The sequence below is a fragment of the Neopsephotus bourkii genome, unplaced genomic scaffold, assembly GCF_033783945.1.
Source record: "Neopsephotus bourkii isolate Nb327-2 ecotype Australia unplaced genomic scaffold, CSIRO-AGI_Nbou_v1 NB_318, whole genome shotgun sequence".
NCBI classification, from domain to species: Eukaryota; Metazoa; Chordata; class Aves; order Psittaciformes; family Psittacidae; genus Neopsephotus; species Neopsephotus bourkii.
In genome coordinates this window covers 9271275-9283940 of record NW_026900826.1, presented here as the reverse complement: position 1 = coordinate 9283940, position 12666 = coordinate 9271275, and the positions used below count along the sequence as shown (strand labels likewise).

Below are 12666 nucleotides of genomic sequence, written 5' to 3'. Positions count from 1 at the left end.
TAACTAATGATAATTGGATCAAACAGTTGAAGGAGGAAACAAAAATCTTTTCTAAGATGCCTAATCTCAAAGTATTTCTTTCTTTTGTTTGGGACAGTTCAATGTAAACGTTTAAACTCAAGCCTGTAAACTCATCTGGTAAATGAGAGAGAAGAAGCAGTTTTGTGCTAAATGCTCAATGAAAAATACACACAGTGCACCACTGTCATTAGGCATATTATCCAATGTCACACAGTGAATCAGATCCAGAAGTGAGGGTAAAGCTCAGAAGTGCTGTATGATGATGATGATTTATTCTAACTGCTAAACCTTGCAAGCTTATGCAATGTAAAATGAATACTACACCCACAAAAAGTAAAACGTTGAAATTTGCATGTTCTTTTTCCTAGAAGGAATCCCATATTACAACATTAACATACTTCGATGAAAATGCAATGGTTAGACTAAACAGCATCAGTTACACGATTTCAAAGCACCCTCTCAACTGTTGCTAGACTGTGTTATGAGGAAGGTGTATTTGATGCAGTGACTGTAAATATCAGGTAACAAATGCTCAGAACAATACATTCTTCAGGAGCACAAGCTAGTCACTATGGATAATTTCCACTTTAAAAGGGCTCCAAATGAAGAAATTTGTAATTCAGGTACCAGAGGATTTTATAATCTGCTGAAGCAGAAAAGCAACATCCTCAGAACACTTCTGTTATACTCAGGCAATCTTACTGCATTTAAATTGCCAAGTATTTTTCTTCTGTATCTAGTGGTTGATTCTGAAGTTATATGGGTTTAAATAGCAGCGTTCTATTTAAGCATGTCCTCATTCTAAGCATGTTCCTTAATCAGTCAGAGAAGGCTAATTATAGATGAGAAAGGTTTTGTTTACACACAGATATCTTGGTAATCAGCAGTGATGTGAATAGAAACAACAGAAAAAATGCATCCCTATTCAGCAGAATTCAGAGAAATATTTGGTGCTTTGGAACTTCAGGGCTGGCATCATCCTGCAGTTGTGCAAAGTTTCCTTGATGCAGACTTATGCCAAATCCCCCCTAAAGCTTCCAGGTGTCCTCAGATTCTCATTTCCCACCAACAGAAAAACTGGGTCACTTTCAGAATCAAAGGCTGAATGGTCATTAGTACAGCATTGATTAATGGGGGGAATGGAGGAAGAACAGACTAACAAACTGTAAAAATACCTTAAAACACGTTTACCTTGACATGCTACTTGTTTACACAAATGAGTTTGTGCTAAACACAGTTAGCCCAGATTACTTGATGTGACATCATTGCAAGTAATTTCGCAATGTAACAACCAAAATTGCATCATTCCTCAGAAATCTGCTTTTTGTAGCATGGTAACAAATCAAGAGGCACTGCTTACTTTTGGAGTTTCAGTTGCTTTTACCATTCAGAAATGAATATATGCACAAGGTGGAGATTTAACAGAAATAAAACATTAGCTGACCCACCTTATCCTGTGCAACATCAGCAGATTTTAAATAGAGCTGATGTGCGTTAGAACATGAAGCTGCTCAGCTGCCATCTTCTCTCATCCCTTCCCTAACACCGAGTTCGTGCTCTCAGCAGCAGAAGACACACCTGCAACCATGAACAAGATGCACTTCAAACCCAGCAATGCTCAAATGTACTAAACAAATGCACAGCAGAATGGAGAAGGATGGAAGAGCAGCTGCCTCAGGTGTATCATAATACATGAAGCTGAAAGCTGTTTGCCTCAGCACCCAATGCACAGCTGTCCTATTAATTAATGCAGTGCAGAATTAAGCAAAGATATTGTTCTCTGAGGGGAAGCTTTGCTACTTCCATTTTGTCTTACAAATGGCTGATTTCTGAGAGCCCTCTTTATTTCAGACAAGTACAGATGATACAAGGCCGTGCACAGTTCCTCTGCTTCTGAGGGTAGTACACACAGAACTTCATAGTGACTGCTGTCCTTTTGAGGACAGGATCATACTCCGCAGAAGGCAGTGCATTCAGGCCCAGTACTGCAAGAGAAAGAGGCACTTTGGAAATTTCCTTGGAATTCCAGTGTATAGTTAAGGGCTATCTCTACTTTCCCCTTCCTTTGCTTCTACGCCAATCAAATCTCTCCTCTATCTTTCCTATATTAATCCAGTAAATCTTGTACAAATTCTTTCCATCACTTTCTCTATATCTCATCCTTGTCAGGCTCTTTCTCTGAGATGGGTCCTTCATTCCATTTTCAAACATCCCCACAAATGACACACCTGCTGCGCTGCCAGCCTTCAGAATATACCCACTGCAAGCTGCCAGTGAAGCGCTTCCCACTCATCTGGCCTTTTCTTCTTTCTCTGCCTCCCAAACGACACCTTCACATACCCCATGCTCTTCTGAAAACAAAGTGTCCAATCAGTACTTTTCAGTTTTGCTTTTAGCTTGAAAGGTAGGAACAAAAGTCAGAACTCACACCAAAAGTATAGCCAAAAAAAAAGCCACTATTAAGATCTACCTTTAATGGGACATAAAATATAAAATGGAACATTACAAGTTTGAAAAATATGACTGATCAGAATTAATATCACTATCAGATACACTAAAGCTTGCCGCATAAACTCATAGCTAAGGAAGTACTAGGGGAAAGAAACCCATTCTTTAAACTTCTCTCGAGTGGTAGCATTTTTGGTTAACTCCTTATGTATATGAATACAGCTTCAGAGTAACAGTTTGGAAACTCTTCTGAACAGGGAATTTTTTTAAAGGCTGCTTAGGGCTTCCAATTAACTTTGCCATTGCTTATTCATTTTGGCTTTAAATTCTTTTTCATACTTGCTATGAAAAAGATAGCAAGTACATACATGATGCCCCTATAAGTGTATGAAATAGGATGATTTTTAGGAGCCTGCTACAGATGGAAGGTTATGGTGATTTTGAAGCTCTCAGCCATGTAATCTGAATTGCTTTGACAAGCAGATAATTTTTCAGCTGTCTTTTTCTGCTTAGAGCTTTATATTGACATGCAAATAATTTTTATATGAAAAAGCATCCAGGTTTTTCCTGAATAAAGGAAGACTAAACGAAAACTAAAATCAAGACTCTCATAGTACAGTCTTAAGCAATGGGAGTCTGCATGCAAATTTGACTCAAATCCTACTTCCATGTTTAAAGTCTGTCAGGTACTCGCTTATGACACCCACCTTAGAGTCTGCAAGAGAAAGAAACCTTCTTACATAAATCAGACACTTGCACTGTCTCATGAACCACATCTGCAAATGAGACAGCAGTAATGCCTTGTGTTATTGGAGGGCTGCTATGCTTACATTTTAATTACTGATCAGATTGTAAAGGATCAATATAATTGCAGAGCCACTGGTCACCTCCTGACACCTTATCCAATGCAGTCTATTTCTTTCTACCTTGCATTGATGCTGATAAGGGTAGTTTTGATTAACAACGTATGTTGAAAGATTCTGTGGATTTCTTTAGATGTATTATGTTAGTGTTTTGTCTCCAGCACAGCCCCTATGATATTTTTGTATACAACAGTTAAGGCTGGCTCATCTCATTTGACAAGAGGCGGGTGTGTGCAGGCACCTAGGAAAGCAGAAATCTGGATGCTATCTGAAAATGGAAGTTTCTAGTCTCACAGCTTTACCTCAAATATTGGAGGCTGTTGTCTTTTGAATCTGATTGAACAATAAATTGAAATTTCTTAGAGGAGAAAAGACCTTTATTCAATTTTAGAAATCAACTTTGGAATGCTGCATAGTTCCTTTTAAAGCCAACAGACAGCATGTGCCAAAGCAGGAGACTAAGAACATGCACATGTTGTGCAATACCTGGCCTAGTGGCCAGAGGATTCAGATTAGCACAACTCCGCTTTACTATAGCCTAGAAGCAGACTTCTGGTTTTTGCACTCATTCATTCAAGTGCAGAAGCACATTTGCCTGCCACATTAACAACTACAAGTGTGTCATGGTTAACTTGTGCTCTACTTTCTGGCATCCATTCTAAGCAAGATAAACTATGAGTTGCTATTGACTTTTAAGGCTGTGTATAGTAAGACTGACTGCCTCTATGAGACACTGTATAGATATCATCAGTCTGGATTATGTTCACAGGCCAACTGCTTGTTAGAGACTGCTTTTCTGTCTTGTTTACAGTCAATGTGACTGTAACTCCACTGAAATTATTAGAGCTCTGCTAATGCAACAGGATAAATGAGTTCCACTGCTAACTATCGAACTCTGCTTAGTTTCTTTCTCACTGGTTTTAGGAAAGGACTTACAGTAGAAACTTTTCCCTTTTTCACTTGTCTTAACCCATCAGCTGCTTCTACATTGAACATAGTACTTTCCCAGTCCATACATCAGCATTAATGAGTTCATAATGAATATCTGAACACCTGGATTTTCAGAAATGCCCATACTGTAGCAGAGCCTGTTGGTAGGGTCATATTAGCTACAATTTTGTTTAAATGTTACCAAGAGACACCTCATTTCAATTTTCCCATTTCTATGCAAACCTCCATCATTTCCAGGTTACATGAAAGTATTTTCTACATAGCATGGAATCACTTTCAGCAAACATGTCAACAGGTCTACCTAAAGAAAGTAATGGAAAGCTTTGTAATCCTTAATCCATTGCACACAGATACTATTGGACTGGCAAGTCATGGAAACCATAGTTCTAAAACACTTTTTCATTACATCCAGGGAGAATTAATATGTTCAGCACTCGGGACATTCAAGTTTTATACGTTCTTCATTAGTGTGGGTCTTTTCCTGTTTGCTATAACCTTGGGCTCATACTGGCTATAGTTTCCCTCTTACAGTCTTAGGCCTTGTGGCTTCTTTCCCTCTCAAAGACGTGTGACTACCTTAAACATCTGGTTCTATTTTCTGTTTAGCAGAAAGTGGCTACAATCTCAGTGAGCTTTTTGCGACACTGTCATCACATTCCCAGTTTTTCCTGTGGTTTTTACCAGGACATGAATATAGCTTCCATGCACTGCTCATGCCAACTCACATATCACAACAGTTCTCTAAGCCTGACCTTCTACCTAATCCTATATGCAACTCTCTCCAGGCAGGAGGACTGCCTTTTCTTCCTCTTGCTTCAGTTTTCTCTTAGGCTACTGACTTACCCTTTACACTCATTCTCTAGAACTTTTCCATAAGCCTTAATCTGATGCCAAAACCTATTTATTTTTTCTTCCTGTATCATTTTAGACTTGCATTATTCTCCAGTTTTCATTGGTATTCAAGAATACTTCTATGAATTGTATATTCCATTTTCTGTCCCTGTTATCCTATTCAGCTCTCCAAAGCATTTCTCTCTTGCTTGCCAGAGAACAATGCCCCACTCAAACTACACTTCTATTCTTAAAGTATTCTACAGTATTTCAGAAATAGGCCACTGAAATGCCACTATACCTACAGTAAATATCTGGAATATTATCTCCAGCAATCAGAGCAGTCTGCCTACCCTTCCTTCTCCCAGCAGTCAAATATAGTAACTCTGAAAAGTCTCACATCATCCTTAGCAAATGGTGGCTGTCTGATCACTTGCACAGCTTTAATATATGATGATAATTACCTCTTTTTTAACTAGTGGCTAAATCTCCCATTTTATTTCCAAAAAGAAATGGTAGTAATTCTCCCTGCAATAGTTTAAACCAGTAGTACTGAGATAGTGGTCAATGTACTGGAAGCAATGCTGCACAATCAAGTATGCATGTTGGTATGCTCAAGGTGATGCCTTTCTCTTATTTAGATATGCTAGACATCTTTCTTCTTTTTTGGCAGTTCCTCCCCACTCCACCTTCTTATCCCTCATCTGAAATCATACCTTGCAGCTGCCAATGCAATTGCTTATGTCACCGATTATTATGACTTCAGTGCCAGAAATAGCAAGAAAGAGCAAGATCTTTAGCAATACAAATAGAGAGGAGCAAATTTACATACACAAAGGATATATGGAGAATGCAGTTATTGAATGAAGTGCTTCCCATTTTCTGTAATGCTATAAATTCCTTAAGAAAACATAGAAGAACAAGTGCAAAATGTAAGAGAAATGAAGACTGGCTGGCCCAGGGAAGTGGCTGAGTCACCATCCCTGGAGATATTTAAAAGACGTGAAGATGTGGCCACTTAAGGATGTGGTTTAGTGGTGAACTTGGCAGTGCTGGGTTAATGGTTGGACTTAATCATCTTAAAAGTCTTTTCCAACCTAAACAATTCTATGATTATTTTACTTCAACCTATCTATTTTTGACTCTACCTGAATTACTAAGCCATTAATTTTATTTATTTTTAATAAAATATCATACCATTTTACCATGGCAAAATACCATATTCATTTTAATCCTCCTTCAGAAGAAGTGTTTGGAGGCTCAGTATACAAGCATTGTAGAGAACACTTTCAGCTACATTTCTCCAAGAGAGGGTCATTCACCAGCATGTAACATGTTCTGGCATGAATTATTACACTGCATAAGCTACTTCAGCAATTTAATGTGTACTGTGTCTCAATGAATACCTATTTCCTTGATCTATTTAGCTGACAGTACTAACTCTCCCCAAAAGAAAGCTAGGAAGTTAGATGAAAGAGGGAAAAGAAAGCATGACCACTGCATGAGAACCAGTGGGATGGCACAGTTATACTGAAGACGTGGGTTTGATTAATTAAACTTGCCAGAGGAGGAGGCAGATGTAACTGCCAGGTACACCATTGTGAAGCATATTGCTGATCCAATTAGCATATTAAGAAAGATATGGTTTAAGATATAAACACAGTATAGATCAGAATGTAAACTTGATGCCCAACATTCCCGTTTCCTTTGTTCCAGAAACGAGAGGTGAGTGGAAATTTCATAAGAAAACTTGCTGCAAAGCAAATACAGACCTTGAATTATGCTGTAACAAGTTCCAACCCCACTTAAGACCAAAAGAAGCCTTTGTGCTTTACATATTAGATGACAAGTTGCCATCTAATCCCAATAAAACTTGGTTTACCAGGTGTATTGAGAATTACACAGGAGCCCGCTGTGAGGAAGTTTTGCTGCCCAGCATCAAGTCCCAAGCTAAAGGTGACCTGTTCGCAGCTTTCTTGGCTTCACTGCTTCTTCTAGGAGTTCTTGTAATTGGAGCATTCTACTTCCTTTGCAGGTAAAAGTGCTTCAGAGTGCTGAAGCTATTTAATCAAGTAGAAATTTCTTCTGGTAATCATGTACTAATTATTTGAATGTAAAAGTATGTAATGAATTATCCATAAGGTTTGTATGGTTATTCAGCATAATTAATGTGGATGATTCAACTTGTTGCTTGTGATATTTTACTTACTGGCTTGCAGTATTCTCGATGTCTTTTCTAAGCTAGTGCTTTCAGTTGCTTTGTAAAAAAGACATGCAGCACACCCATTTCTGAGAGATTTTCACAGTCCACCTAGAGCTAGTGCAAACAGTGCAAAACACTGGTCACCCCTTATGTTGTTCAAAGATTGAAAAGTAGAAGCAAATTACTACAGTGCTTCGAGATCAGAAACTGTTCCACTGCATTGAATTGCCAGCCAAACCAACTGGGGCCATTAGCTTCCAATTCCTTTACAACTACTGGTTTAGAAAGGAAAACTAAGGAAAAATCAAATTCAAGGATAAACCCAGGTAAATGTTCATTAACTAACTAACATCTAGAACAAATCAGAATACTAACTCATTTGTTCAGGATGATGCATGTTTGAGTAGCAAGAAAACATCAGTGCTAGACAGCAAGTGATGCAGCTTTGATTTTAGTAGAATTTCAGGAATATTAGGACTTTCAATGAAAACACACAAGTGGTTTCTGGGATTAAGTCAACATTTGATGCTGTACAAATATGAGTACACTTATACCAAACCCAAACAATCTTACTGTTTTCTGTTACTCTAGCATTCATGTATGTAAATCAGCCTCCTACATCCCCTCTTGTTTTTTGAGTACAGCACTTTTTGTAAGAGCTCATTTTGTCATATACTGTCTTTATGCCTTTATGAGGCAACTTACTAGGCCCTGTAGTTCTTAACTATCACAGACTTGCAGCCACCTCCTCTTTCCCCTATGCTGCATTTCTCCTTGGTTATGATACCCTGAGGTTCTTGCAATTCTGTTCTTTGCTCTCCCATAATCACATTGCTAAATCAACCTCTTTGATCAGTGCCTTTCAGTGAGCGACCTTTGGAATAGCTGGTCTAGTTTTACCTCAGCTGCTGTCATGGAAACCCACTGAATGCCAGCTTTTCCCATAGCTGAATATATTTAGAAGCGAGAGTATTTGATAAAACAGAGTTTGTATTAAGACCCCTCATTGCAGAGGATACCCCTCTTAGTCATTTAAGTTAAATTAATCCTGTCTTAGCTGTGGAACACCATGGCAGCAATTTGCTAAACAACACTTGCAGATTACTATAAAGTTATTAGAATGGAATACAGCTTTAACTAAAGAAAAAAAAAATATTCAAGTCTCACAGAGGTACAGAGAGTATTTCTTTAGAAATAAAGCTTGTCTCTGAGAAGAGGAAAATAGCCTTCAGTGAGCAGAGACTTCAGAGAGCAATCTGTTAAAAGATTCCTTTCCTCTTGCATACAGTAAATTTAGGGGAAGGCTGGAGACACATTTACTGAGTTTTACAGGCAAAGAGCCTTGCATTACAAAGTACAGAAGCTGAGAATAGCAGCAATGACAGGCCTGCGCAAGTCTTTTATGAGACAGTTGGAAGATGAACCCCAAGTACTCTACTTCTTCATAGGAAATCAATTTACTCGAGCTTTACCTAACTGGCAGAACAAGAAGTAGTGCCTCTTTATTAGAAACACAAAGGCGGCAACTCAGTCTTAACGGAGTTGCCCTTGAACCTCTCTTATGTACCAGACTAGCTGTGGAAATCTCATAAAACCATGCTCAGCTTCTTTATCCTAAAGAAAAGAAATGTGACCAGCAGGTTGAAGCAGTCCTACAAAGGATGCTGGAGAGGGATTCTTCATCAGGGACTGGGTTTAAACTTAAACAGGGAAAGTTCAAATTAGATATCAGGAAGAAATCCTTTACCATGAGGGTGGTAAGGCACTGGCACAGACTGCCCAAAGAAGTGATAAATGCTTTGTCCCTGGCATAGCTCAAGACCAGGTTGGACAGTGCCTTGATCAACCTGGTCTAGTGTGAGACATCCCAGACCATGGCAGGGGGTTGAAAGTGGATGATCTTAAGGTCCTTTCCAACCCAAACCGTTCTGTTATTCTATAAAAGAACATTAGTGGCTGAAAGTTTTGTCTTACCTTTACACTTCAGAGGTTGATGTAGCACAATCATCTTCTGCTAGAGAACTCACCTGTAAGAGAAACACTTGACATGTAAAAGTCCTTATCTCTTGGCCAAAGTGACCAACATACAAGTCTCAAGTGAATGCTTGAGCCTACTCCTCTCTATTCAGCTCTATAAACAAAGATTGTTGTTAGCAGCTGTCACTAATATTATTATATTTTTTCCTCCAAAATTTGATCTAGCACAATCATAAGATTCTGGAAGAGGGTGGAATTGAGACTTGTAAGGGTTAGCTGTGAGTTTGTGTCATGCTTGACTTGTCCTCTTCAGAGAATATAGTAACTTTAAAATGTTAAGAGAAATATCGTGCTATCAGGTTTCCACTATTACACCTGATTAACAAGTATGTTCAATCCAGAATCAGAAAGCAGAGGTTTCTCCCCCACCATTGTGTGTTAATAAGCATTTCTGTGGCTTTTTCTGCAGAGGATTCTAGTGCAGTTTTAGTGTACACAGTAATACAATCTGGAGGGATGCAAAAAGGAAGATACTAATTGGAGTTTAAGGTACAGAAATGGAATCTCTAAAATTACACATAAAATCTTTTAGAATTTAGGAGATCAGTACTCTGTTTTCTTGTCCCTGTCATCACTTGTATCCTGTATTTCCCTTCGAAGCTTTCTTCCTCTCAGTCTGCTTGGGGCAGATCTCAGAACCAGGCACGTGCAAGTGCATTTAATGCTCTGTACAAACAAACCCATTCAGCATACAAGGGTGGAGAGAAAAGATTTCATTGCTCCACTTATATAACCAAATCATAACAGTGAAAGTAACCCATAAAAGAAAAGGGCTGCACAGAAAAAGCTCTGGGTGAACAGTGGGAAATTTCTCCTTTTATATTTAGCTGAGTCATCATGTATTTTATCAGGCAAGGATTTCCTTTTTGCAGCCCATCAACAATCTGCTGTTAAGCTGATTACATGCTGTATTTGATTATTTACTAGGATTCATCAAACTTGTATGGTTTGGGAAACCAAACCTACAAGAAGAGAGAATAAAGGATAATGAAGAACCAGAATTTAAAAGGGCTAGAGAGTGAGAATGATGGAAAGCAGAACAAAATAAAGACCAGGAAAGGAACCAAAGCTCTGAGAGAAAAGAACAGCAGAGAATGGAGGGAAGGGAGAGGCAGAAGTGGTCATGGACTGGTGATGAAAAAAAGCAGCTTAAAACTGGAAAAGATAAACAGTAGTCTTGGGTTAAACCTCCCACTGGAACCCACTGAGGGAAAGGCCTGCTGTTGAGCTATCTTAGTCTCAGGCTGAGAGAGTAGAATTATTTATGTAGTGAATTGAGTAGCTTTAATTTACTTTCTGAAAACATGATGAGGAATGTTGCTGCAAAGAAAAACGACCCTGGTTTTGTATCTCCTCAAAGGTAAGTCTTGTAAAACAATTGTGTATCATTCTGCAGGAATTCATAAGAACAGTACTGTCACCCGAAATCAAGGTGAAAACCAGTTCAGCACATTAGCTTCCTATGTTACTTCATCATGTTTTCTCCAGGAATGTGTTATTTCATAGGCAGTAAACTTCTCTGTCAAAGGGAGCATCCCAGTCTTTAAAGATCATGTTCAGTTCTGTTTGCCACCCTCCTCACAAGCTCAGCACATAAAACTATCACTATTTCTAGCTATTGGCATTCACTAGAAGAGAGCATCATGCCAACAATTTCATTTTAACGAAGACAGTCAAATATTTACATTATGAATTTAAAACTTACCCACATATGTATCTATTTAAAATCAGAACTGATTTTTTTGAGAGTGATTTGGTGTTCAACACTGAAAAAATGTCTTGGGTTAGAGTAGCCTTTGTGCATGTTTAGGCCTGGGAGCTGCATAACATGCTAGCAGAGCAGAGTGTATGGAGGCAGAGCAAATCCAGCTCTAGCCACTCTCTATCTTGAAACAAACACACACCCATCAAACAGTGGCTCTGATAAAGCCTATCAGTTTAACCTGGGGAAAACAGGGAAGTGTACAAAAATCCTTGCTATTACGTTGTTACTGTGGTAAGAAATGGCAGATTTTGCTACAAGCATTTCACCTATCAGTGCAGGTCCATCTGGCCTTCCTTCTCCAGAAACATAATGTACAAGAGTTCCTGGGAGAACAATAAGAAAGATAGCTGATTAGCATAGATTTCACATAAGCTAGTTTTTGTTTAAAAACAAAGACCTGAATGCCACAGCCTAAAGGAACAGAGAAAACCCTATGGAAAACTAAAAGAGATCTGCAGTTCATTTCTATACCTTATTGTAAGTCCATGTTGAAATGCTACATTACCTGTAAGGTAAGCGTAATATTAATGAGCAGGAACTCAGCCAGGCAGAACAACAGGGTCTAGGAATAAAGCCATTTAAGCTGTCCAAAACAACAGACTTTGTGGAGGAGGTATATCACCACAGGACACAAACTGGACAGAAAGGAGGATAGCTCGTGACTCTTCTCAAGAGAGCAGATGTCTAATTACTATTAAAAGAAAAGGAAAGAGACAGCAAGAGATCAGCTCTATTTAAAAGATCTGTTTCTCCTCAGGGAAGTGTGGAAAATAACACCTTAGTCATGTTTCACTTCCAAATGCTGAGAGTTCATATAAATACTTCGGTGATATCTCCTAATTGCTTAAATAAAGACCTGAGAAACCAAACAAGAACCTGAACTTCAGGAGAGAAGCCATGTAGTGCTGAGTGCTGTTCCTGCCTCTAATCTCTCTTTTTCTACCTCAAATATGTGCTTCTAAAAAATGTTGAGTATTAATTGAAAGTAATTGCAGAAGATCCATGCCACTTTTTCTAATGGAAGCATTAATTCAGTTTGTTTGTCTCTTCTTAGATAACTTTTTTCACTCTTGTGTGATTTGTTTTGGGGTTTTTCCTCCCTGACACCTGCTTTCTTGTTTCATATGGTCAGAAAAGCTTCCATTCCAAGGACAAGTTCCTCACAGTATGGTGCCAACCTGGTTGAAATGACAAGCAGTAATGGCTGCATCAGTGAGTACATTTGAAGTTAAATGACTGGACTCCATAACGAAGGCAGGGGAGGATGTTTTCTTTCATTAAAATCACGTGTTTTGTTTGTTTTTCAGAAATAATAACAGAGTAAAGCTTTAGAGTGGAAGAATGCTGGGAAAGCAACATGCAGAGCAACCCTAAGAACACAGTAGTTGTAGAGGATGATGTCAAAGGAAGATGAGAGAAGAAAGTAGACTGAAATAGGAAGCTTACCCACATGTTGGAGAAGACAAACTAAAATACAAAAAGTTGCACTTCCCAAGTTTCTATGTATTTTTGAAGGCATATAAAATTATACAGAAATCACTAATTTA

At 38.6% G+C, this 12666-nt stretch overlaps 1 protein-coding gene across 3 annotated transcripts in view; it reads left to right on the top strand.

The window, feature by feature from the left end:
• The window catches only part of NRG4 (neuregulin 4), a 48320-nt gene extending 35654 nt beyond the window's left edge, over window positions 1–12666 (top strand). For all 3 annotated transcript variants that reach the window (XM_061347685.1, XM_061347686.1, XM_061347688.1), the window contains 3 exons: window positions 7000–7149; window positions 12252–12331; window positions 12427–12666. In XM_061347685.1, the coding sequence (XP_061203669.1) occupies window positions 7000–7149; window positions 12252–12331; window positions 12427–12443 (247 nt within the window). In that variant the 3' untranslated portion in view covers window positions 12444–12666. The remainder of the gene's footprint in view (window positions 1–6999; window positions 7150–12251; window positions 12332–12426) is intronic.